At 41.5% G+C, this 27431-nt stretch overlaps 1 protein-coding gene across 10 annotated transcripts in view; it reads right to left on the bottom strand.

Moving 5' to 3' along the window:
* LDAH (lipid droplet associated hydrolase) overlaps positions 1 to 27431 on the bottom strand; it is a 176441-nt gene that overhangs the window by 13789 nt on the left and 135221 nt on the right. For 5 of the 10 annotated variants that reach the window (XM_075126395.1, XM_075126394.1, XM_048845615.2 and 2 more), the window contains 4 exons: positions 26972 to 27212; positions 12085 to 12124; positions 4136 to 4218; positions 2207 to 2292 (listed from right to left, as the gene is read on the bottom strand). In XM_075126395.1, the coding sequence (XP_074982496.1) occupies positions 2207 to 2292; positions 4136 to 4218; positions 12085 to 12124; positions 26972 to 27212 (450 nt within the window). Of the gene's footprint in view, positions 1 to 2206; positions 2293 to 4135; positions 4219 to 5006; positions 5157 to 12084; positions 12125 to 26971; positions 27213 to 27431 lie in introns of those variants that run through there. The other 5 variants (XM_048845619.2, XM_048845614.2, XR_007355975.2 and 2 more) reach the window with 4 other exon arrangements.

Genomic DNA, 27431 nt, shown 5'->3' with positions numbered 1-27431 from the left:
ATTAACCCCCATAGCTAAGTTAGTCTTGCATCACTAAACCCTACCTTATTTGTCTGGATTTTCTAATTTAACATAACTCTTGATGGTGCTGCAATACCGAGCCTATTGGACATTCACTCACTGCTTGGTTTTCATTAACAATGTTCATGCCCCAATTTTAAAAAATCCACCATAATTATATGGGAAAAAGGAACTCTCCATTTTCTGCACACAATTCCATTGCCACTGCCATTGAATGTGCATATTTTCCCTCTTTAGAAGTCTGCAAGTGAAATGCCTCAATTAATGACCCAAATAATGTTCCAACCCCCACAAAACACACATCTGATCAATTAGCATTGTTAGACTGGGAACCTTAGGTCTGAAGAGAAACATATTTTCTATTGCTCCCCAACTACTAAGAATTACAATTAAATCTGGATGGAGAGAGACTGGAATAATTTAGTGTCTCTTCTTCCCTCTCCTTCAGAGCACAACATGAAAATATGATCCAGAAATAACTTTTCTATTTCACAGCAGCTGGCACAGTCAGGTGTTAAGGTTGGCTTTTAACTTATGATCACACTGACTACTAAACAGTATAAATTTTTTGAAGCAACAACTTGCCAACTCTATAGCAACTTGGACTATAGTTCCTATTTTTATAAACTTCCAACCTTTATAAATTAAACCCATTTTTACTGTCAATATACTTCCAATTCAACTTAAGGCCAACTCAGATTTTTCCCCTAATTCTCACATTCCCAGAAATTACTAGAAGGAAGAATAAAAAAAGAAAGGCATTTAACCTCACATTTGTTTCTGCTTCTTCTTCGGCTTGCCAGCTGCCTATAACCTCGCCTCAGCGTTTCACTTTCTTGGGTACATTTGTCATTTTAGAAGTGTGACGACACAGTGGAATCAATAAAACAAAGTTAATACAGGGTTTCAAAGGTTCCTGCATGCCAAGGCATTGCATAGATTGACAGTGTCAAGAAAACACTTACTAAAGCAGACAAAGGCACCTGCAAACAGTTATCATAGGTTCTGATGCCGCAAGGGAAAGAAGCATGTGTGTAACCTGAAGCATGTGAGCAGTCCCACTGAATTCAATGGAACTACATAGCTATAAGTAGGGCCCTACCAAATTCACGGCCACGAAAACGCATCACGGACTGTGAAATCTGGTCTGCCCCTGTGAAATCGGGTCTTTTGTGTGCTTTTACCTTATACTATAAAGATTTCATGGGGGAGACCAGCATTTCTCAAATTGGGGGTCCTGACCCAAAAGGGAGTTGCAAGGGGGGGGTTGCAATGTTATTTTAGGGGGTCACTGTATTGCCACCTTTACTTCTGCACTGCCTTCAGAGTAGGGTGGCTGGAGAGCGGTGGCTGCTGATTGAGGGCCCAGCTCTGCAGGCAGCAGCACAGCAGAAAGGGTGGCAATACCATACCCTGCCATTCTTACTTCTGCTCTGCTGCTGGCGGCCGCTCTGCCTTCAGAGCTGGGCTTCCTGCCAACAGCCGCTGCTCTCCAGCTGCCCAGCTCTGAAGACAGTGCCACAGAAGTAAGGGTAGCAGTACCGCAACCCCCCCCACAATAGCCTTGTGACCCTTTTTTACCCCTACAATTACAACACAGTCAAATTTCAGATTTAAATAGCTGAAATCATGAAATTTATGAATTTTAAAATCCTAGGACTGTGAATTGACCAAAATGGACAGTGAATTTGGTAGGGCCCTAGCTATGAGCACTGTGGCTCTGACCCAGCAAAGCACGTAATGCACATTGATAGTCTCATTGAAGTCTATGGGTCTACTCATGTGCTTAAAGTTAAGCATGTGATTAAGGTCAAATTTTCAAAAGTACCTAAGGTCCGATCTTGCAAATCATTGCTTTACTTTATTACTGTGAGCAGTCCCCTTGTAATCTGCAAAGCTTTACTTATATGGGGGTGTGATCCAAAGCACACTGAAATGAGTGGGAGTCTCGAATGGCTTTAATGACCTTTGGATCAAGCGCACGATTAGTTCTCTTTAAGTCAAGTCAATGAGACTACCTGCAAGGATCAGGCCTTTGGTTTCTTATTTAAGAATCTCTCCAAGGGAGACAGGACAATTGTCCTTCCCCCAGAGGCAGAGTTAAATAAAATCAAATCATACAAGCCCAGTGCTCCATGATGAGAATGTCATGGCAACTTTTTGGAACATCAGAACTGGAGCATACCCTTTTGCAGGATTGGTTGAGATTGCATCTTGTACTTTTTCTGTCTGCATCCAGGCCAAAACTGTCTGGGCATCTGAAGGGAATAACTGTGTTGAAAGGAATGACAGACAACATTGATAACGGCACTGTTGACTGTACGTGGAGATTTTTAGTTACCTAGCCCAACTAGCAGTATTTTATTTCCAGTGCTCAAAATATTAAAATGCATTTAGAAGCGCGCAGCAGAAAAGTGACACATAAAATCAAAATTTAACCTTAACCAACTGACAGAAAATACACATGGTTGGATTCTATGATGTGTCAAGTTCACCTTGCCCCGCTTACATTGCATGGCACAGGGTGAGCTACAGTAGCTGAAGATTTACACTGGAGAATCCCATCCTGTGGAGAGGCAATCTCTGCCACTGTCAAATGCTGGAAACCACTCTTGCAGGTGCAGGGAGGGAGAGTGTGAAAAGCATGGGGAAGGGAGGAGGCGTGGCTGAGCGAGTCTTTGCCATTCCTGATTTCCCATTGGTATAAGGTCCCCTCAGTAGAGTAAGTGAAAGTTGCCCCTCTCTGGCCTTAACTTATACCAGAGCCAAGCAGCTGAAGATCAGGGAGTCACTATTGTCTCCCTGACCCCTCTGCACTGTGCCTGGGCTGTTTCAGGTGCAGTGGAAAATCAAGCCCACAGAATCTGATTCTGTACAATAAGTTTCCAGGCACTCTGAAGCCTACTGTGTCTGTGGAGTCAGCGTGAAGCACTGGAAACAGCTACAAACAAGGCTGAGAGCTCTTTTTATTCAGAATATCACCAGGTTCAATCATCATTGGATTTTGCAGTCTGTCACTATCCAATTTTTAAGTTCTCTGCCATTTTGATTTTACAAATTACACCTAAGGGCAGAGGTGCTGGAACTAGGGGGCTGCTGCACCCCCTAGCTTGAAGTACTAATAACAACCCATATAGATTTGGTTTCTGCCTTCGGCACCCCCACTCTAAAAATTGTTCCAGCACCACTGCCTGAGGGACAGCAGGGCATGTATATATGCCATGCCAAGAGTTCAAGACCATTGTGATGTCAGAGGTAACTCAACCAATCATCACACTTACTCTGCAGCTTATTTGCATGGAAAAAATTCATTGGTTCTGTGAGGGAGACTGCTCAGATGGTGGATTATTTGGCCTAACTGCCCACACCCATGCACCAAACTGCAACCCACACAAATCAACATAAATCCTCCAGCACAATCCCTCAGACACAAATCAGCACAACCACCTATACTCACAAACACCACCACAACCAGTATACACAATAACCCAAATATGTAGCTCCTCACCACACACCCCTCGCTTTGTCACCCACACAAATCTACACAATTCTCCCAGCACAATGCAACTGACATACAAATCAACACAACAACCCCAAACATCACTCTGAAGCCTAGAATGTCTCTTGAGTTACTGTAAGTGACAAATACAGCTACAAGTATGTTTGAGAGCTCTTTTTGTTTAGCATATCACCAGGTTCAATCATCACTGGGATTTGTGGTCTGTTACTGTCCAATTTTTAAGTTCTCAGACATTTTCAGCTTTTTTACCCACAACTTTACGCATTACACCTATGCAATAGCATGGGTTTTCAGCTACTAGTCTAATAATAATAGTTGATCTTACGTAGAAAATATCACGGGCCAGATTCTGCTCTCAGATACAGTGGGGTAAAGCCAGACTAATTAGAGTAAACAGGTCTGAGTCTTCTTTTACATTGGTGTACATCAGGAATAACCCCTCTGAAGTCAATGGAGTTACACTGGTGTAAAAGTGGTCTGAAATCAAAATCAGACCCAGTGGAATTCCTCTGGATTTACATTGGTGTAACTGAACGCAGAAGTTGTCCCCAAGTGATTAGGCATCTCACAAAACTCTGAAGATTAAATGGTTACCTTCTTTAAATTTTGTTTTATAGTTGTACTGTCTCTCTCCACAACCTTCATCATTTCTTGGCTTGCCATATATAGGACATTCGCTGAAGAAAAAGAAATGCACAATAATGGAATTAGAAAGCAAATCTCTTACACTTACAGCAAGCTATGGGTGCAATCCTGCAAACAAATACTACCGGCTGTGCACTTATTATCCTGCACAATCCACGGAAAGCAACACAGCTGATAGAAAGTGTTCACAGGACTGGGCTTTGGGCCCTAAAATATCATGCAACATATCAGATAATTTTCAGTGAAATTCACTTATCACTATTCAGACGACGCAGCCACTTTGCTACTGACTTTCTGAGAGGGCTACCTGACCCAAAGTACTAGTGAAGAAAAAGGTGCAATGTATTAATTAATTATTCTTATATTACTTGGTGTGATCTTTAGTATGCTCTTTGGGAATAATCCGAAGTAATGGATGGAATTCTCAGCACTCAAAGAGCATTTTTTTCTTTTTCAAAGCACTTTGCAAATACACAGAGTAATTTATTTTCTCAATACTCCTGTAGATTAGGTAATTCTGAGTTAATGTTAATTAATTATTAATTATTCTTATTCTATGGATTGTGACAGTGCCTAGAGGGTCCAATCACAACCCAGGACCCCTTTGAGCTAGGTATTGAACAAACACAGACTCTAAATGGAGCTGCCTGGCTGTCAGAAGCAATCCTCACCAGAGGAGGGAATGGTCAGATATCCACGATGGCTAATACTGTGCTGGCTGCTGGTTTTTCAGGAAAGACTTCCTAAAAACAGGGTCCTGTCTGCTCAGTATGGACATAAAAGACCCCATGAAGCCCTCTGTGGATTTAGCATGGCGTACCTGGCCATGGCCCCTCCTCCCAACCATGTCTTCTTGGCTGCCACCCCCAGGCTGGTTGGTTGCTAGCAGTGCTTTGTGTATAGTCTGATCTGGCTCCAGTTGAAGTCCATGGGAGTTTTGCCATGAATTTGCAAGAGCACCAGAAGCCGCCTGTTGGGATTGGGATGAATGGGGCTGTATACATTAAAAAATTACTGACCACCAATGTGGAACTTGACAATCTTGCTAGCGATACTGCATGCAATTTCCTGTTCTCAGCTCAGCCCAACAGTGAGAGCAAAACTGAGTTAGGGCAAGGACAGACATCTAAAACGTCTTCTGCCTGCAGCCTATTTAGAGTCTCCTGTCTCCCCTCTTCCCACCTTAGCCAATCCTCTCTCCCATCTCTGCTTTAGGAGGTGACAAATTGCTCACTGATGGGTTTTGTTGAGACATACTGGGTTGCTGTTGCGGTTCTTGCCTACAAGGTGTGTTTTTCCTCTTCAGGGAGCGCAGAAACAACCTCTTGCACAACAAAAAGAAAAGAGTCAGGGGCTGCCCAATTCCCACTGAAATTCAGTGGGAGTTAGGAACCAAGCTCCCTTAGGCGCCTGCAAAAATCCTAGCCATGGGCTGCAATTTTCATGTGCTACTGATGATTTTGGGTGCACAAAATGAGACACCTTTAGGGTTACCATATTTCAGATTCCCAAAAAGAGGACACTGCTGGGGCAGGGGGTGCAGGTGGGGGAGCTGGAGGGATGTGTGTATGTACTGGGAGGGATATTTGGGGGTGTTGGAGGGGTGTGTGTACTGGGAGTGGGTTTGAGGGGTGCTGGAGGGATGTGAGTACTGGGTGGGATATTTCAGGGGCTGCTGCAGAGGTGAGAGAGTACTGGGAAGGGTATCATGGTGGTACTGAAGCGGGTACCTGCGGCCTCACTCTTGAGGTGGGGGGCAGTGTTCACTCCCTGTCACAGTGATAAGGTGGCTGGCGCAGGCCTGGGGTGCAGTGTCAGCCATCAGTCAGCGCTTCCCTGCCTCTCCCTCTCCCCAGGGCTGGGGGACAGGGCCTGAGTGGGCAGGATCTGGCAGCTGTGGCTGCAAGGAAGGAACCAATCATCTACAACTGCAGGAAAGGGACCAGTTGGAACATGGAGACGGCTCTTTCTGAGCTGCCAACATCTGCTTGCAAAAATTCCAGACACTGCCTCTTATCTGAAAAGTCCCCCCGGACAGAGGACCAAAAAAGAGATCGTATCTGGGAAAACCAGGATGTGTTTAGACACATTGAGCACGACTTTCAGAAGTGCCGAGCACCTGCAGATTCGGTTGGCTCCCAGTGGAGCGGTGGCTGCTCAGATCAGAGGCCATTTCTGAAAACACTGGCTTTAAAGTGCACTGAAAACTAGGAAATGTAGTAGAATTGATATGGGTACAAATCCCGAGCTGTGAGAATGTCTATATAGCACTAGGGCTACACTACCGGCCTCTGGATAAAGAAAAAGAAACTGAGTGCACTGTGGTGAAGGATTACAAAGTGGCAGCAAAATCTAGCAACATGGTAATGAAGGTGGAAGTCAACTATCCGCATAAACGGGTTAAAAAGCATAACAGGACAAAGTTTAGAGAAACAATTTCTTGTCACTTTAACACTAGACACTTTCAGTGACTGCTTGGAATAGCCAGTTCTAGAGCACACAAAAGGAGAGGTTATTCTTGATGTCTTAGGAAACACATAGGAGCTAATCAAGAAGTGAAAATGGCTGTGCCACTAAGTAACAGTGACCACAACATAATTAGCTCAAGATGTAAAAACAAAGAACAACAGATTCTTTAAGTATATCAGAGGAATGAAGCCTGCAATAGACTTGGGAAGCCTGCGGGAGTATCAGGGCTAACGGGAACAAAGAAGGAAGATACGGGCATTGCTGAGAAGCCAAATGATTTCTTTGCCTGGTCTTTATCAATTAGAATGTTGGGGAGATTCTTACTTCCAACCTGCTCTTTTCTGGTAATATGGATGAGATGCGCTGAGTCTGAGGTGCCAGAAAAATTACTGCTGAAGCAAACTGAACATTTAGAAAGCATGTCACCAGGTCCAGATGGTGTATCCAAGAGTTCTGAAGGAGCTTAAAAAAGAAGTGGCTGAACTGCTAACAAAAAAATTGCAAGCTCATTAAACATAGCCACTGTTCCAGAGATTCAGAGACTAGCAAGTGTTGTATCTATATTTTAAAAAGACCCTGGGGTAAACCAGCGAATTATTGACTGGTAAGTCTTGCATCTGCACGGTAAATTGATTGACATAGTAACTGAAAACTGAATAACAAAACACCTGGAAGGTGTCTAACTAACATGGAGTCTGAAAAGGAAAATCATGTTTTACTAATCTCTTATAATTCTTGAATGCGTCAATGAAGTAGTGGATAAAGGAGAACCAGCTGACATAATTTATTTAGACTTCCAAAAGGCCTTTGACAAAGTTCCACAGAAAAGGCTAATAAAGAAAATAAGTAGTAACAACATGAGAGGCAAAGTGTTGCCTGGATCAAAAACTGGCGACGAGACAGAAAACAAAGGGTAAGATTAAATGGCAAAAGGTTAACAGCAGTTGCCTCAAGGTTCCATACTAGGTCCTGTGTTGTTTATAAATTTATTAATGACCTGGAAAGGGGACTGAGCAGTGAGAAGTAGCAATGTTTACAGATGACACAAAGTTATTTAGGTTAGTCTGGATCAGACAAAACCTAAACAAGTTAGGTGAAAGGGCAACACAATGGCAAATGAAATTCAGTGTCAATAAATACAGTAATCCATGTGGGGAGGAAAATATTTACCTATTTGGACACCTTACAGGGTTCTAACTGAACAGTATCAGCTCAAAGAAGGCCTGGATGTCACTGTAGACAGTTCAATGAAAACATCTGCTCAGTGTACAGCTGCAGTTAAAAAAGCAAACAATGTTAGGTTGCCTAAGGAATGGGATGGTGAATAATACAGAGACTACTGAAATGTCTTTATATAAATCAATGGTGCAGCCTCATTTGGAATACTGTGTGCAGCATTGGTCACCCCATCTGCTATAGGATATTGCAGAACTAGGTGGATTCAGAGAAAGGTGGCGAGAATAATCTAAGACATAAAAAAAAATCACACAAAGAGAGACTGAGAAGATTGGGATTGTTCACTTAAATAAGGCGATAAAAGAGAGAGGATATGATACAAATCTATGAAATATGGTATAGAGAAGATAGACTGGGAACTTCTGTTTTCGCTATCTCATAACAAGAACAAGAGGGCAGTCAGTGTAATTAAAAGGTGGAAAATTTAAAAAAACCACACTTTTTCCACACACAGTGTGATTAAACCTTAGAACTCAGTGCTACAGGAAGTTGTTGAGGCGAAGAACTTAACAAGATTCAAAATGGGATTGGACATTTATATGGAAAACATATAACCATTTTTTTGGTGCAAGGGATGTTAAACCTCATGCTTAAGGGCTTATCTTGGTCTCTAACTATTAGAGATCTGGAAGAGACCTCATATAGAGGGCAGATCACCCCACATCTGTATACTGAGGGGTTCTTACACCTTAATCTGAAACATCTGGCATTGGCCAATGTCAGAGACAGAAGGGTGGACAAGATGGGCCTCAGGTCTGATCTAATCTGGCAATTCCTAAATACAATGCTTTTGGAGTACATCGTGAAATTTACTCCTCTTCCTAATTATTATTTTATCAGGGCCAGTGGTGATATTTTAAAAAGCAACTTCTCCAGATTTTTATGTAAAAATCGAACCTGAAAATAACTCAAATGCTCAACCGAAAAGGAAAGGGTACAAAGAACATCCATGTACTGGGTGAATGACGAATATTCATCTTTTATTTAAAAACACCCCACCCCCACCCCTATCCCAACCCACCCCTCTCTACAAGGGACCAACCAAGTAAAAATGCCTGCAGCTTGGGCTTTCAAAGATACTGAATAGCCACAGCGCCCACTGATTTCAATAGGAACTGTAGGTGCTCAGCACTTATGAAAATCCGCCCCTTAATTTCTTGTGATAGTAAAAACTGATAACACCTTCCTACTGCTATTTCTCCAGTGACTAAAACAACAACAGAATACAAAGGTTTTTTTTATATTTGTATAATTAATATTCTTTTTTGTAGTTTAAACGCAGTTTAAATGCAGTAGTGCAGGTATAAATATATACTGCAGCAATAAAATACATGCACAGTGCAGATGTACAACAGACACGGACATCTTTCATAACAGCTTACTACCCTGGAACAATCTAAGGCCTGATCCTGCAAAGACTTATGCATGCAAGCAGTCCCATTGAAGTGAACTTGTCCACATGTGGACATAAAATTAAGATGTGCTCATACAAAGGGAAGCATCGAAGCCTTAAAGAATGTTGTGAGCTAGATCATACTTCCATTAACTGGTTAAATCAAATGGAAAATCCCAACATTTTAAAACAATGTACAGTCAATACTGCACTCTGTTTATTTATTAGATATTTATATTGTGAAGTGGCTAGTGAATGCATAACATTGGGTGTACAGACATACTCTTTTATGGCAGGATCAGTGGCTTTCTCTCCCCTTTGCTGTTACAATACAACAAATTGGGCTCCTTCACAGTGATTAATTTTTTCAAAAACAAAATCATAAAGTTCAGGGAGAAATCTCTCTCTGCCACCGCTTCCTAGTTCTATACTCTGCTAACCTTGACATGTTGTCCTGTTTCCTTACTAGGAGAACACTGAGCTTTGTTGTCAAAGAAAATTATTCAGAAGTATCCACTAAATTTTGTGCCCAACTTTAGGCCTGATTTTCAACAGGTTCTGAGACTATCCAGCTCTAACCAACGTCTATGGTAGCGGAGTGCTTGGCCCTTCTGAAAATCTAACTGCGAGTTGGACACCCAGAATCTGAGGCACACAAAATTAACAAACGCTTCTGAAATCTTCTGTCAAATTGGTCAGTGGGAGGCTCCCCACTGAGGTCATATGCTAGGTGCTTATTGTCACCCATTTCTGCAGGTAGGACGGTGTAAGACAAGAGCCAAATGACTTATTCTGTCTGAAAATTTCTATGAAACTGCCTAGAATCATTATTAGAGTCCTGTAATCTGGAACAACACTTATTGTTTGTCTTGACTTCTGGTATGATGTAAACAAGCACTTTGTAGTGTACCTCTCTTGTTCAAAGCAGGGCCCATATCATGTGGACATATGCACATGCTTAACTTTATGCACTGTGAGTAATTTCATAGAAATCAATGGGATTACTCACACTGTGCAAAGGTAAGCACGTGCATAAGTCTTTGCAGAATCGGAGCCTGGGGTAATCACCTGAAGTATGCCGCTAATTTAGAACTGTGTCCAAGTTACATCGGGGTTGTGACCTTAACACCCAACTTGCAGTTTGAAACCCTGAGCGAGCAGTGCCACTCAGAAATAAATTGCATGTCTCAGTTCAGGGAAATTTGGTTTATTAAAGGCAAACCAAAATTAAAAAACAACATTTTTTTTTAAAAAACCCTTACATCTTTTAGTAGTGTGAAGGAATAATTATCTTTTAGATAAAGAGTTGGATGAGGAATCAAGAGGTCTGGATTATCTCCCCATCTCGGCCACAGAATGCCTATGTGGCCTCAGAGCCGTCACAAAATCCTTGCACCGCAGTTCCCCCATTTGTAAAAACCTGATAATAATACAGGGTTGCCTGACGGGGGTGATGTGAGAATTAATTAGTGAATGTTTGTAAAAAGCCTTGAAACAGTTGGAAGGAAAACATTATATAAGCACAGATTACCGTCAATTAGGATTTATAAAAGATAATTTAAAAAACAGTAATAAAGTTTGTGAACTTGACCACGTCCCTTTAAAAATTTCCACTACTGCCTCACATACGGCATGTTAGAGAGACCAAGTACAAGCGGGCTCAAAGTAAACAGCTGTCCTGAATACTAAAAAGCCCTGCAATAGCAGGTCTAAGGGCCAAATTTGCAAGTGCTCAACAGCACCCAAAGTCTGGGCTCATCTACATGGAAAAGTTGCATTGGTTTAACTTAAAGTGCAATTTTAAATGGATTTAGTGAAACTGGTGCAAATAGACTGTGTGGATACTGTTAGGCCCTGCTTCCTGCATATCCTTATACATGTGCTTAACTCCACTGTCATTAGAAGCCTTAGGACCGCTCGCAGTCGTTACGTTAAGAACTTGTGTGTTTTCAAGATCAGGGCCTCATTTTGGTTTAATTCAGGATTAGTTTGGTTTATCTTAAATCAATTAGAAATTGGTGTAAGTTGAACTGAAATAAGCCACTTTTACTCTGAAATAAAAGTGTCTACACAGGGGTTTCACCAGCGTAACTCAACTGGTTAAAAAACAGATGTAAGTTTAACTGGCGCAACTTTCTCATGTGGACAAGGTCTCGGCTGAGATTTAGGGACCTAAACAAAGTACCAAAGTACTCAGCAGCTCCCGTTGTGGCACCTGTACGATCAGATTTTCAAAACAAGATCAACATGAAACATACCAGGCTCTTTCGAAACTCTGACCACTTATTTTGGTGCCTAAATGGGAGGTAAGCTGTTTTGAAATTGAGGCCCTTGGTCTCCTATGTATTTTACAGACATTAAAGAGGGGTGCACTGTAAAATTAAAAAACGCACTTATGTCTGACATTTGCTTTACCTACGCTTGTTATAAGTAACATCCAACAGTGCTAAAAAAGAAAAAAGATAGCAATCCCTCCGACATCCTCCCCCAAACTATATTTCTACTTGTCCAGTTTGTTTATTTTGTGTACATGACAGTGATTTGTGCACAGCCAGCTTCACTGTTTCCTCTCCATAATCGGTTAGGCCATGATCCTACAAAAATGTGCGCACACGTTTGTCTTGACACACTGTAAGTAGTCCGGCTTCAATGAGACAACTCACAGAGTATAAAGTTAAGAATACATCAGTCTTTGCAGGATCAGGACCTCTGTCAATTTCCTCTGATTATGTGGGTTTTTCACATAGCAATCAGAGCGAAAAACATTTTTAAAAACAGGACAACGTAGTTATAAACTCACAGAAATTGGCAGGAGTGATCAGAGACAGCTGTAGCAGTACCTGAAACAATTTTTAATATATTTTATTAAATTGATTACTTTGCCACAGTTGTTGGTGTCCCTTTATATTCAGAACCAAAACTTTAGGTTTTAATTACACCCCCCCCCCACAAAGCTAATAATAAAGTTATCATTAAAAATTACATTTCACTTTTAAAACGTAAAGCCATTTTGAACTGGTAAATCCTGTCTATTTTCTTAAAAAAAAAAGTTTGATATGTATATCCTTTATATACATCATACTGAAAAGGTGAAGGCACCGGCAGGAGTGAAAATGGAAGTCCTTCGTTTATTCACAGGTCAGGTATAGTGCAGTTAACTGCAGTGCAAGTTTCTCCACATGATCCTGCCAATGACCTTTCTCCTGACCTGGAAGGATCACTGTCTCTCCATGAATTAGAGGTGATTAAGCATCAGTGTCAATTTAGTCTCAGGCCTTTGCTAAGCAAAGACGGCTAACTGTGCCAAAATGTGTCTGATTTATTCACGGTGGTTTTGTGACAGAAGAACACTGATTAGACTCAAATCAAGGACCCAGAAAAGACTGCTTTATATCATTGGTAGTTCTTTAACCCAAAGTGTCACAGCAAGGGCTTAATATCCATCGGCTAAATTAATAGTTTTCACCAACCACAGTGACTGAAATCAATCAAGCTTTTCAGTCTTTTGGGCTATTTAATGCTGATTCAATTAACCAATTGTCAGATGAATATCTGTATCTACTGAGCTGTAACTACTGAGCTGAAATTCAAACTCCCCTCATTTATCCCAATATACAGTAAGGCAAGTAAAGTACAAAATAAAAGATTTCCCCTGCTTTGATGGCACGAGAAGTCCAGTAGCCTTATTTATTTCTCAGGTTTAAGAGCCAGATCCTCTGCTGGTATATCTGTAGTGCAGCTCTATAGTAGTCAATGGAGCTACACTGAAGATATGGCCCTAAAACTTTAAAACCTGTACTAGTTTTCAGCCAGGACACATGATTTAGGGGTCTCGAACACATGACTTATGAGGAGAGGCTGAGGGCACTGGGATTGTTTAGTCTGCAGAAGAGAAGAATGAGGGGGGATTTGATAGCTGCTTTCAACTACCTGAGAGGTGGTTCCAAAGAGGATGGTTCTAGACTATTCTCAGTGGTAGAAGAGGACAGGACAAGGAGTAATGGTCTCAAGTTGCAGTGGGGGAGGTTTAGGTTGGATATTAGGAAAAACTTTTTCACTAGGAGGGTGGTGAAACACTGGAATGCGTTACCTAGGGAGGTGGTGGAATCTCCTTCCTTAGAAGTTTTTAAGGTCACGCTTGACAAAGTCCTGGCTGGGATGATTTAATTGGGGATTGGTCCTGCTTTGAGCAGGGGGTTGGACTAGATGACCTCCTGAGGTCCCTTCCAACCCTGATATTCTATGATCCTATGATTCTATGCTACTCAGCTCGGCTAAGTTTACATGTGACATATCTGACATCAGGAATCATAACATTCAAAAACCGGTCGGAGAACACTTCACCCTCTCTAACCACTCAGTAAAAGACTTAAGGGTGACAATTTTGCAACAGAAAAGCTTCAAAAACAGACTCCAGCGAGAAACTGCTGAGCTTGAATTAATATGCAAACTAGATACCATTAACTTGGGTTTGAACAGAGACTGGGAGTAGCTGGGTCATTACACATATTGAATCTATTTCCCTAAGTTAAGTATCCTCACACCTTCTCGTCAACTGTCTAAATGGACCATCTTGATTATCACTACAAAAGTTTTTTTCTCCTGCTGATAATAGCTCATCTTAATTAATTAGCCTCTTACAGTTTGTATGGTAACTTCCACCTTCTCTGTATGTGTATATATATCTTCTTACTATGTGTTCCATTCTATGCATCCAATGAAGTGGGCTGTAGTCCACGAAAGCTTATGCTCTAATAAATTTGTTAGTCTCTAAGGTGCCACAAATACTCCTGTTCTTTAAGCAATTTAGTGATTTCCTTTGACTTCACTTCCACAGTTTGAACAGAATGTGCGTGTTTTCTTGAAATCCCCTAGCTTTTTGCTTGATGACTGAATGTTGCAATCTGTAAATACCACTAGGTTGCTGATTTGCAACAGGAAAATTGTATTAGCAGGAATAGTTAATTGCAAACTCCAGTTGGAAATTGAAGAGCCACATTGTGTTACTTGTGGTGATGGATGGCAAGTTGGAAACATGTCTTTGAGAAAATACAAGTCTAAACAAATGTGGTCTAGCCACGTCAAACCAATTTATGAATACAAAAGTGCAACTTGGTTACATTTTGAGATGGACGTGAGCCCTGAATTAGGTAAAAAACAATAGCACTTTGAGATGCCATGACTTTAGCTCGTCACCATTGTCTAAACCCTTAGCAACGTAAATAAAGTAATGTAAAAACAATACTGCGTTCTCTTAGTTTCCCAAGCATCTGGGCTCTTCTGTAACATAAAAACTAGATACAAAGCAATGCCACACTAGTGGAACAATAGAGAAGATCCAAAGAAAAATTGTTTTCCACTTTTTTGACCAAGCAATTAAGGAAATAAACATGAAGACTCCTTTTCCAACAAAAAATGAACGGCCATGAAGACAGCCCTGGCCTTCTTCATGGCCATTTGTTCTTCAGGCTACAGCAAATGTGGGAATACACAGAGCTATCCACGCTCTAGAGAGCACTTAATTCCCCTCATGCTTGTTGGCTCTGCTCAGACTATCCTCCCGCCTACATGACTGACTGAGCCTATAAATTCTGCTCATTAAAGATGTCTCAAAGTTATGTTATAGGTCAGTAATGAGGGAGAATAAAGCAACTTTGATAGGCAATTTACTGGTGCCTGGGAAGCAAACGCTGCTCACAAATCTGGAGGTGTCTCAGAAAGAAGGCTTGAGGAAAGGCCTAATCTGCTCAGCCACTCCTGTTGGAAGTTCCTTAGTTTGATCTTCTGCTTGTACTAACCAATAGCAAGAGTGAGGGGACAGCCCACACTATGCCTGAAAGTTTTTTTGTTTTTAATGGGGCACATGCAATCTTTGGATCCAATTGTGTGTGTGAGCTCCCGGCTGCATTTGGCAGGAGCCGGGTAAGGGAGTACAAGAAGGAGCATCAGGGAAAATGTTGTCAGACTCAGACAAACTTCCTCCTCAGGGTGCGTGTGGCAGCACTCCCCCCACAGCAGCGGTTCTACCACCCACACAAGGGCCAGATCCACAGGGCAAGGGGCCACCGCCCTCCCCCCACCATGCTCCTTGCTGGGAGGCTAGTACCACTGCTCGCCAGACAGGTTCAGACACACTACGTGTGCAGAGGAGCAGAGGTGAGGGAAGGCTTCTTGCGCCACTTCATCCCCGACCCTTCTCATTTACATACCTGCCCAAGCCAGGCACAATCCAACCCATGGAAATTGGCACACAGAGCTCTTGCTCCCTGTGCTATACTCTCCAGTCTTTCGTCTGCTCCATGACATGGTGTCTTTGCATTGGGTATTTTGACACAATATCACATGGCAACCTCCTGTCAGATTGCTGCCCACTATCACTCCCAGTCACTTCTGGCACTCCTGCTTTCCAGATACCCGCCTCCTTCCACTAAGTATATGTGTTTAGGCTTTTTTTCCCTCTTCCACAGATGTACTTTATTAGCTTGCATTTTTCCAGGCTGAATCGTATTTCATTGTTTGCTGCCTGCATTTCCAGCCTTTTCTATTACGTCACTGTCCTCACTGGCATTTGCAGTGCCTTCCCTTTCAGTATCATCTCTACTTCTGGATAACGATCTGAAATACCACCAGGCCTTAGCAGAGCTTCCTTCAGTACACTCTAGTGATCATCTGCCAATCCATTTCCAACACAAAACAAGGGGACGTTCAATGACATTAAACGGTGGAAAATTCAAAACCAATCAAAGGAAATATTTTTCACACAATGTGTGATGAAACTGTAGAACTCGTTGCCACAGGAAGTTGTTGAGGCCAAGAATTTAACAAGCTTCAAAAAGGATTGGATGTTTCTATGGATATCAAGAACATCCAGTGATATCGTAATTAACGGCAACAACAATTTTGGAAGGGATATTAAAACTGGTGCTTCAGGGCGCAAGCCAGTCTCTAACTATTAGGGTATGTCTATACGGGGAGCGTCTCAGAGCCTGGCTCAACAGATGTGGGCTTGCGAAGCGCTGAAGACAGCTGTGTAGACCCTACAGCTCGGGCCACTCAGGGTCTGAAGCCCACCTCTGGCTTCAGAGTCCCAGCTCCAGCCCAAACATCTACACAGCTATTTTTAGCACCGTAGTGTGAGTCCAAGTCTGCCGACCCAGGCTCCAAGGCTCGCCACTGCGGGCTATGTAGACAAACCCTTTGAGATCTATGCTGAGGGGAGGATTATCCCACACCTGCCTTCCATGGCCTTCTTGCAGCTTCCTCAGATGCACCTGGCCTTTGCTAAAGGCAAGATACTCGACTAGATGGACCCTTGGTCTGATCCAGTCTGGCAATTTCCCTGTTCCTAGCAACTCAATGCTGTACCAGTCAGCATGAGAAATTTACATTCATCCATGGCCAACCCACTCTGAACTAATTTGTCAGCAATATCTTGTGAGGCATTGTATGTTCCACCAACCTAGACAAAATGAGAGTCCCCGTCTTTCCTGGGCCAGTCTATGGAGTTACAAGAGACCCAACTTGGGTGGTGGGGGGGAAATAATATAATTTCTATCCCACCAGGTAAAGATTTACAAGAGTGGCTAGACCTAGTTTTCTGGGTCTAAACCTATTGGGTCAATATGATCACTTCTTGATGTTTAGCAGCTGTTCTCTGCAGCTTAGCACAGTTTGTACATCGCTTAGCACAATGGGGTCCTGGCCCACAACTGGGGCTCCCAGGCACTACAGTAATAGATGTATGGTATCACCTTAGAGACAGATAGTGATCAGTACTGACTGAACGGCCTTCTGCAGAAGCCAGTAGGAACTAGGGAGAGGGAAAGGGCTGACATGAAGTGGAGGATAATTGATTGTGTATGGTGGGAGGAGCTCCTTCATTCATATGTATTATTTTTTGTATTAAAGTAGTGTACAAGGGCACCAATCGCGATCAGGGCCCCATAGTCCTAGGTGCTGGCAGTACTACGAACATGGAAGTCTGCAATGATACATTCTTATTCAAGTCTAATGTCATAAAGGGGATGCCCGCAGAGCCCTCTCAAAAGTTCTTAGCCTCCCTTACTAAGGTTGACTGACCACGTGATCATTTCATAATACCAGATTGTTGCAAACTCTACAAGAAATATGTTTCAATAACTAAGTTCTTGAAAGTGTACTTCCCAACATCTGACATATTTAAAGGTAGAATGAACAATATGCTAGAAAATGTACAAAAGTGGAAAATCCTGCAATGGCTTGGAGATGGACTGGGTCTTATTGTAATTATGAATTCTTTGTATTCAGAGTGTGTGCAGAGGCACCAACCAGGATTCTGGCCCCACTGTGCTAAATCCAATCTCTGCCCCAAAGAGTTTACAGTTTGTCTCTGGATTCCATAACTGTGTAACACCAAGTTGCTCATAAGCACTGGATTGTTGGCCACACTTTCCCTGAGAAAGAAAAAAAAAGATTAGAGTCCGAAGTATGAAAATTATTTCCAAAGGGGTGGAAACAAAAGACCCCTCACTCATTTGTACTTTGCAGCTTATCTGCATATTACCGTTTGCCTGTCTCTTAAACGTCCTCTCACTACTGAGACAGTATTAGCCAAATTACAATGTAATTAATCAAATTTAGGTTGAGTTTCCATGTCAAATTGAAATGACCTGCAAAGAGTAGATTTAGCCTTTGAAAATATGTTTTCCTCGGGGAATGTACTACCATCTGGTCACATTTTTTCCTGGTAAGTTGCCCATCTTATTGTAAGGTTCTTCAGAGGAGTGTAACACTAGTTTCCTTTCCAGTTTATCCTTTGCTCCCAAGGAAGCAATCTCTGTCATTCCTTAGAAAAGCTCAGAACACAGTGGTAAGAAATAATAATACCAAACAGCAGTGTAATTTCCTAAGGGGAAAACATATTTTCTATCTGTAATTATTGCCAACAGCAATCTTGGAAATTTTGTATAATTTACTGTTTAAAGCATCAAACAGAAGGAACTATTTAGTACCAGGGATGACTGAAGTAGGAATGTGAGAAAAAAATAAAAGTAAAAACAAAATGTTGATGTTTGGAGATTTACATGATGTAAACGTTTGTTTTGGCTTCCTTGCTGGTTTACACATGGGTCTCAAATGAAACCAGTTTAATTAGTGCAGAATAATAATAATAATAACCCCCCCAACCCGCATAACAACTGCATTTAATATAAACGTCTTCTCCAATCTGCTCGATATTAAAGTTACAGCAAGACCACAACTGTACCCGAAAGTTAGCCGGGAGCACTCGAAAAAAGCACAGCAGGGCTGAAGGCAACAACAAACAAAACATTATTCAACAACTATATCCAGGTGCTTTAACAAACAATGGATGCCTTGTCAGGGAGCGAGAAAAAAATTCATTTGCTTTGTGCATTGTGGCATGCACCGCCTATGTGGGGTGTGTGACGGAAATTGAAATATCTCTGCTCTTATGCCTACTTTGAGTTACTTGGATTCAACTCCCATTGACTTCAACTGATGGAGAGATCTGAGTCTTAACCAATCAAACTCACCTCCAGTTCAAACTCTCGCATACTCTGCAAGATGGCCATGATGATGGAAATTCTGGTAGAGGGTCCAGGTTTTAATAGTGGAAAGTAACTACAACCTCACTTTCTGTGTAGGAAGGACACAGAAAGGACCTCAAAAGGACGTAGGGCTGGCTACAAAGTAGGATGGGCAGAGTGTGTTCTAATTTAGCAGCTCCATGCAGAGGCTCCTGCCAGCACTCTGATGGGAATCAAGGCCCCATTCTAGCCAACTATTTCAGCATGTGAGTAGCTCCATTGAAGTTAATCTCAATGCTTTTGTGGATCAGGGCCTAAAGTTGATCCTTCCTCATGATGAACCATGATGGAGGGCAGCACTTGGACCACCATTTGCTTTCAAAGGAGGTGAATTCCCACTCAGGCACAGTGGATTTAATTAGCATGGGAAAGTGAACCTATACCTCCCTGAGTCAGCTTGGGCTGATTTCACTCCCATGTTCTGTAGCGTTGAACCCCCAGCCCCGATTGCCTTACATACAACACAATTCTAGTGACGGCTTGATATTGCTGTCTTCAAATACCTGTTCACCTGATCGTTGCAATTAGCAGTAACTGAAATCACCCTTCCAAAACTATACTCATGACATATGGCAAGGCTGGCTTAAATACTCTTTTAACGTGTCACTAGAGGTACATCTAGACTAGAATCTGGGGACCTGTTGCAATTAACCAGTATTTAACTCGAGTAAGGTAGCGCCTTTATAAATGCTCATCTAGATACTCCCACAAATGTTTACTCCAGGACACAGGCCTTTGTGGTTTACCCCTGAGTGTTGTTAGCTTTGTTGGAACCATTTTACCCTAAAATAAGCGGTACATGTTTGTGCCCTGGAGAAAACATTTGTGGAGTGTCTACTGTCAAAGCCGTTACCTAAAGCTGTTACAAAGCCATTATCTAAATCAAGTTAATTGCCAATTAATTAACTCAAGTTACAACATGACCACAAACTCTATTCTAGACGTACCCTCGTGGAACTGAGAGAGAGGCACAGGAAAAGGCCTGTTCCAAAGCCTGTTGAAATCAATGCGAGTTTCTCCACTGAATTCAGTGGGCTTTGGGTCAGGTTCAAAATGAACAAAGCCCCACTATGAAGATGACTGTCACTACTGCTACTGTCTAACATACAAAGTGACCACAGCTGCTAGCATTTAACCAGCAGATACCTATTTTCAACAACACCTCCATGCTGCAGGTTTTTCTTCTCCCACTTCCAGTCTGTTAGCAATGTATCGCCCGACTCATCACAAGTTTGTCAAATTAACTCAGCTCCCAGGGATGACACCCAAGCAAGGGTGAATACACAAACCCCCAAACAAATCCCAAACTGTGCTGTGTACTTCTTGGACATTATCAACAGGCCCATTCTCAAAACATTCAAGACCTATGAGTAATATTTATGATGGGAATAAAACTGACAGTATTTTTTATATATATATTTTTATATATATATTTTATATATATATATATATATATATATGCACAGGACATCTGTTGGAAAATAAAAGCTTTTACAAGTAATAAAATGCCCTTGTTAAACTTTTATCTCTCTTTCTTTTGGAAGTGGGGTACATTTAGAAAGCAGAGTGACTTAAAAAAAATAAACAGGACTGTAAATATATAGAAGTCATTCACCTTCCTCCAATAATTTAATATGAGCATCCTATTCCTAAATTGGGGAAACTTTAGTTCACTCACAGAGAGAATAAAGCAGATGTGGGATTTTTCCGTCCGTGTTTAAGTGCTGTCTTGGGAAGGTGAGTTGTCTGACAACATTAAGCAAACATTTTAGTCAGGCATCGCACAGGAAAATAAACAGTAGCAGAGGAAGCATGAAAATATGAAAGGCTGTTATTCTTTGGCCCCTTTTCCTGGAAGGCAGGTGATAAAATATTACCGTATTTCCACAGGTAAGGAAACACTCTCTTAAGTGCCTCGCAAAAATACATATTACAATAATAATTTAAAACGTCATGCCGTATGAGACTCAGCTGTGGTAGCACAGAAGGGCTGGTGGAAGCTCTGTGACTGCAGGAGCAAAGGAGAATAGGATTTGCCATTCTGGGTGAGCCCAGTGGACCACCTAGTCCAGTGTCCTGTCTCTTGACAGTATTCGGTAGCAGCAGATTTAGGGGAAAAGTTTAAGACACCTTGCAGTAGGCAGGTATGGAATAACCTGCTCCTAAGGAAAGTTCTTTCCTAACTCCCATTAGTCAGAAGGTAAGAAGAGAGGGAGATCAGATGCTGTGCCACTCTGAGACTTTCCTGTCCCATTTGTCTAGCATCAGCTCCAACACTACAGTAAGATCTGTGGCATGCAGAGTACATGTAGTTATATACAGAAGGAAAAGGCAGGCTGCGTCCACACTGTGGTATGTGTTACACACAGCAGTGAAAGACTGGCAGGTCCCCACTGCCAGAGCCTTTCCCTAATTGCCTCCCCTCTACCAGGGCCTTTCCCTACGCTAGCTGGATGTGCAGTGTCTGTACTCTACACACCATCGTAAGTGTAGACCTGCCCTTAGAGAAGCCTGAGGGTTGCCACGGTGGCTAGCACTTGCGTGAGTGCACTAGGATGGAAGGGAAAGAGGGAGGAGACCTCTCTCCATGGCCACACTGGTTCCTACTGTACAGCTGTAATAATCTGGTTCATGCTATACAGATGTAACTTTCTAATCATGCAGGCAAGATGCTGATTTCACTGACTTGACTTGCAACTAAACTTTACCTTTAAAATTCAGAATCTCTGGCTATCAAGGCAAATGCAAATTTTGGAAAGGTTTCTCCATTATAATACTGGAATAGGTTATTTAAGGCTTACAGTATTATCCGAAGAAACTGCCCTGCTGTGTGACCTTGGGTGACTCACTGTACTTCTCTGTGCTTCTGATTCCCCTCCTTATTCTTTGTCTTGTCTGTTTGTGGCTAGGATGGTTTCTTATTATGTGTCTGTACAGAGCCTAGCACAATCAGACCTTGATCATGATCGGGGCTCTAGGCCCTAATGTAATGAATAATAACACCATCACCACCACCACCACCACCATCATCACAGGAAAACTATTTCCTTGAATCAAGGTGAAAGGCATTAGCAGAACACTGCAGGCAACACCCTTGTAACTGTACAGAGGATTTTAGTTTCCAGACTGTTACGGGCAGATCAGTGCACTTCAGTGTAGCGGTGCCCATTTACAAGCAAATGATTTTGCCCGTAACCTTTTGGGAGTTAAGACTGTCATTTCAATGCAAGCAAATACATTCTGTAAATGCTACTGTCTTCATTTTAAAGCAAAGGTAAAGCTTAAAAGTAATATAATTTAGGTGCCTAATTTTAGGTTCCTGAGTCTGAAAACTGTCATTGAGAATTGAAGGGGAAAGTATTTGTATTTCATCACGTAAAATGACAGACTTGTAAATGAACGGCCTAATATACTTTCTAAAACATTTAAAATTAATAAAAGGTCTGGGGAAGGTGGGTGTTAAATCGTTTTGAATAGTTTTCACAATGCTCTTGTGTGGTAGGCTGAACTGGATGCTGTCATACAATTAGCACTTCTGTAATGTTTTAATTTCAAAGTGCTACAACATTACCAGCAAGGAAGCTTCCCATTTTATATATAAGGAAACTGAGGCGGAGAGGGGAAATGACTCCTTCAGATAAGACAGCAAGTCAGTGGCAAAGCTGCAGTTAGAACCCAGGATCCTGACAGCTAATCCTCTCTAACCACTAAATGTTCTGCTTCCCTAACTGGCAATAAAGGTAAAGCTTTCCCGAATAATCACAACATGTTGTTTTCTGCTGAATGCAACAAAATGAACCATCTGTAGATAATATGCCATTATTTAATGTCTCTTGGTTTTAAAGAGAGAGATGGATCAAAAACAAAACCTGGGATCTGAGCATTCCCAAACTTTCCCAGATCCAGACTCAAACGTCCCAATTGCCCCCAGGGGTAAAATTCTCAAAACGACCTAATTGCCTAACTACCTCCAAGTGCCTAAGGGCATGGCTACACTGGAAACTTCAAAGTGCTGTCACAGGAGCGCTCCTGCGGGAGCGCTTTGAAGTGCGAGCGTGGTCGCGCTTGAGCGCTGGGAGAGAGCTCTCCCAGCGCTCCTGGTCATCCACCTCCACAAGGGGATGAGCTCCGAGCGCTGGGAGCGCGGCTCCCAGGGCTTGGATACTGTCTACACTAGCGCTTTAAAGCGCACTGACGTGCTGCACTCAGGGGGGTGATTTTTCATCCCCCTCAGCCAGCAAGTTAGAGCGCTATAAAATATAAGTGTAGCCAAGCCCTACGACACTTTTGACAAATTTTACCTTCTAATGAGCCAAACCCAAATCCTGGATCCAGAAAGCTCCAAACTTCGGAGAAGTTTTGATTTGGATCTAAATTCTGTGGCTCAACATATTTTGATGTCATTTTATATCCTCTCACAGCCCTCTAGAATATAGTGAAAGGAGGATTATTGTCTCCACTCTTCATTTTTATGATGTTTTAAAACAATTTCAAATGCTGTTTTCCCAGTTATGATTTTTTCACTCCTCCCCATCCTTTCCAAACCCCATAAAGCAAACTATCCCCTCCCCAGATTTTAGCTACTCCCCTGGCCTGTAAACAGGTTAAACAAACAGGGAGATTCCTCAAGAGAAGTCACAGGTTCAAGATCACAAAGGATGACCGGGCATATGGGCCATTTGGAGGTTTTTCTTCCTATTGTGCTTATCTGTATCTTTGCTGTCATCCAGACGTTAACCTCTGACCTACAAGCCTGCCTCTCTAAAAAGCCTTGCAGTGTTTACCCATTATGTAATGTCTGTGCTTTTGTGGAAATTTTACAGAAACAAATGGAGGAAGTTTGCCAGTCAAACTAGTGGACAATAAATCCTGTCCCATGTAGATAGAGTGGTTTACTGTCACCATAAACCCCATACTTCCATGTCACAGAAGAAATGTTTTCAGATTTCAAAACATTAAAGTGACATAAATGTTCCAGTACTGAAGAACAAGGCAAGTTTTATATTATCATTATTTTTATTAGATAGGAGAATTTACAAATTAATTTTTACTTGCTAACCTAATGATTGTCTATGTTTCAGATAATGGCAAGGCCAATAAAGTCCCATACTTAGTACTGTAACATTTTTTCTGTCTCTTCATTAGTGCAGGTCTGAAACACTTGGTTTCAAATCCTAAAATGAGTTTGCAGTTTATAACATTTTCACTTCAAATGCCTTTCCTCAAAAATACTTCATTGTAAGTCGCTGATTATTTGGAGTCAGTCTTTAGCAAACTGCTTTCAGGATTGTAGATTGCATCTTTATAGGTACATTATTTTGTTATCTTGTTCTCCCACCCTCCCTCTGCCCATTTGTCTGTTTGTCCTCTTGCTGCCTCCTGTCTGCACGTACATTGCAAGTGCCCTGGGGCAGGGACTATCGTTTTGTTATCCCTATTTGTCAGTACAATGCCTAACACAATGGGGTCCTGATCTTTGAGGGGGGTTCCTAAATAATAAATAAATAAATAGTAACAACAACAACAACATGTTGTTTTAGATCACATGTAGAAGCAAATACATTTTCAATCAGTAGTGGAGTGGGCAAAAAGAAACGCAATCTTCCTGTCTTCATATACTCCTCTTTTTGGTTGACTCTCCTCATTAAGGACCTCTTTCTGCTCCCTCTGAAAGGAGATTTACTCTTGACGTTAGTGAAAACAGGATCGGAACTCAAAGTCTTGTTATAATTAAGTTTTATAAATCTCATTTCCTTTCAGCGGAGAGAAAACACATTGTTGTGACTAAGCTTTGGATGTGGTAACAAATCCCTGGCAGGTTAGTTTGTTTTAATGGACACATTACTTTTAAGGAAACTTTTACCATTTTTTCTTGCCCTTAATCATAGCTTTTATTGCAATTGCAGTAATTCAACAGATGTATGTGCCAAAGGTAATATGTGTATTTTTAATGAGTCGACACAAACTTCCTGGAGAGGAGAAACAAATTCATTTTCAGAACATTTTTGAATCATATTTAATAGCTATTAAAAGGACAGGGGAGTTGATCAGAACAACATTTATGACAGTTTCATATGCTACACTAGTTTACAGATGAGTAGTTACATACAACAGGATTTAAATAGGCCAGATTGCTGAGCTAAATATTTTTTTGCTGAACTGATGACCAAGCTATGGTCCTTTTTTCTTTCCTGCTTGTGAACCTACAAAAAAGACCTACAGGTTTGATCCTGTAAAACCGAACTTGTTCGGGTAGCGGTAACCTATGCGTGTAGTTCCTTTGAAGTCAGTGGGCCACATAGTGCCATCAGTTTCCAAACTGCTGAAATCAATGGGGAATTTTGCTTAAAAACGGATGGCGTGATGCAGCCCACTGAACAGTCACATGAGTAAGACCCACTTACGTAAGGGCTTGCAAGACTGCCTTCAGAGGACCACACCCACAGCTGGTTTAAATCAATAAAGTGAATGGAGTGACACCAATTTTACACCAGCTGACGAGCATGTCTTAAAGCTATAAGGTTGGACATCCTTGGCTGTTTATATCTAAATCGTCTCTTTGCATGGGAAGATGTTAGATAAATTAAAGCAACTAGTGCACTTAGCACGATATAAACTACTGTAATACAGAGATGTTCGCATCCTAGAATTGAGTTCTTGCCACGGCTGGAGTACTGAGGGAAGGAACACAAAAATATACTGTGACCTTATATTTACTTCCTATGTTGATAATAACTCCTGTAAAAGATGACATGCCCCTTACCTAGAGAACAATGTTTAGTAACTCTGAGCCTAATTCTGTGAGGTTCCAAGTACTCCCATTCCCCTATAACTTGATTTATTTAACTGCTTACTTGGGACTATATATTACAATTTGTTGTTGAGGACAGTGCATTTAGCACTGTCCAGAACAGACAACAAAGACATTCCCTGTCCAAACACTTTACGATCTAAGGCCGTGATCCTGCGAATGATGATCGAGTGCAGACTCTTCCACCTGCACAGAGTTGCACTGCAGTGGGACTCGGTCTACCCTGGTACAGCTCTTTGCAGCACTGGGGTCTAAACAATCTCTTAGAAGGCAGGCCACACTGGGAAGTCTAGGTGTCAGATAAGAATGTCTCTAAAAGATTACTATAAAAAATCAGAATTCACTTCTTTTGATCACCGCATGGCAGCTTCTATATCAAAGTGTTTTCAAGCGTTAATGTATTGAAATAATGTGGGAAACACCACAATATGCTTTGATTTTCATTTTGGAATTCTCAGCAGAATTTGGGTGAATAATTCCCTACCTGAAATCTGCTTTTGTCCATAGAAGATGTGTAAAGTTTACATATGCATTTTATTTTATTTTATAGTATGCCACAACATATGAAGAATTTTGATTTTCTGTCTTTCTTTGGAGAATTTTAAAATTCATATGTGTAAAGCATCAAAGAAATTCCTCATGGGTGTAAAGTTACTTGTGTGTGTAAATGTCAGCAGGATTTTCTTTTCTGCATTTAATAGCACCCCGTTAAGAACTTTGTAATGTTAATTACAGCCAGAAAGAAAAAAATTGACCATCAGTGTCAAATGTCCAAATTTTCATTGTCCAAACTGCGTGAAGTGAAAAAAGTAAACAAAAACTCAAAAGGTGTAAAGTAAATTATATTTTAAAATGCGTTCTTTTTAATAATGTATGGTGTTAATAGTACAGGTAAAGATATTCTTTTAAAATATATTTTGGGGAAAATATAATGTTTAACCTAACAGTCTCCGTTTAAGAAAATAATTTTTCAAGACATCCAACCACTTCATTCACTCCCCGGTTCTGAAAAGGTCCTTAAAACTCCAAATACTGTGGATCATTTTATGGATCAATTCAGAGCACTGTTTTATGACCAGGTTCAAATTTCCCTGTATCCTGTCCAGAATTCTTAACTTGAGAAGAGAAAAGGACTTTAGGACACATACAAATCCTGCCTCTCTTTAAAATTTGTTCAGAGATTTGTTCCTGTTTTAACATCAAGTTCATTTGATGCCCTATACAGCATGCTAGGTTTGTTGAAGCAGTTGGATAAAAAGTAGATATAGTAAAAAAAATATTCTGCTCACCAACACAATCCACACTGAAGAGATTTAGGGAGGTAACTATTGAAGCTTCATCAGGACATTTCAATCCTCGCAGCACAAACCGCACCATGGAAGTTTTGACTCTTTCCGGGAGAAATGACAGCAGGTAGACTGGCATGTACAGAATGTACCGAAGCTTGCACAGCACAGGTGTCAGGAGCTTGCCTTGCGGGGACTGAGCCATGCGCTCTATTGTTGGAAACAGCAGCACAGAGCGGAGAACCTGCACAGAAAGAGACCGTCAGGAAAGTCCTCTAGCACCGTATCAAATTCTGGAAGAGAGATTTTTTTTTTTTAATGAGGCTTATTTTTAAGTAAAGTGAAGTTTGTCAGATGCACTATTAACTTGCAAAGATATTTATGTGCTACATGAAATGCCAGTTTTTTTGGAGGGAGCAAATAAGGGCCTGATTCTGCAAGATACTGAGAGGTCTCAACTCCC

This window comes from Caretta caretta, chromosome 3 (genome assembly GCF_965140235.1).
Source record: "Caretta caretta isolate rCarCar2 chromosome 3, rCarCar1.hap1, whole genome shotgun sequence".
Lineage (NCBI taxonomy): Eukaryota > Metazoa > Chordata > Testudines > Cheloniidae > Caretta > Caretta caretta.
The sequence above is the reverse complement of the archived record's forward strand: the minus strand, read 5'-3'. Positions and strand labels throughout refer to the sequence as shown.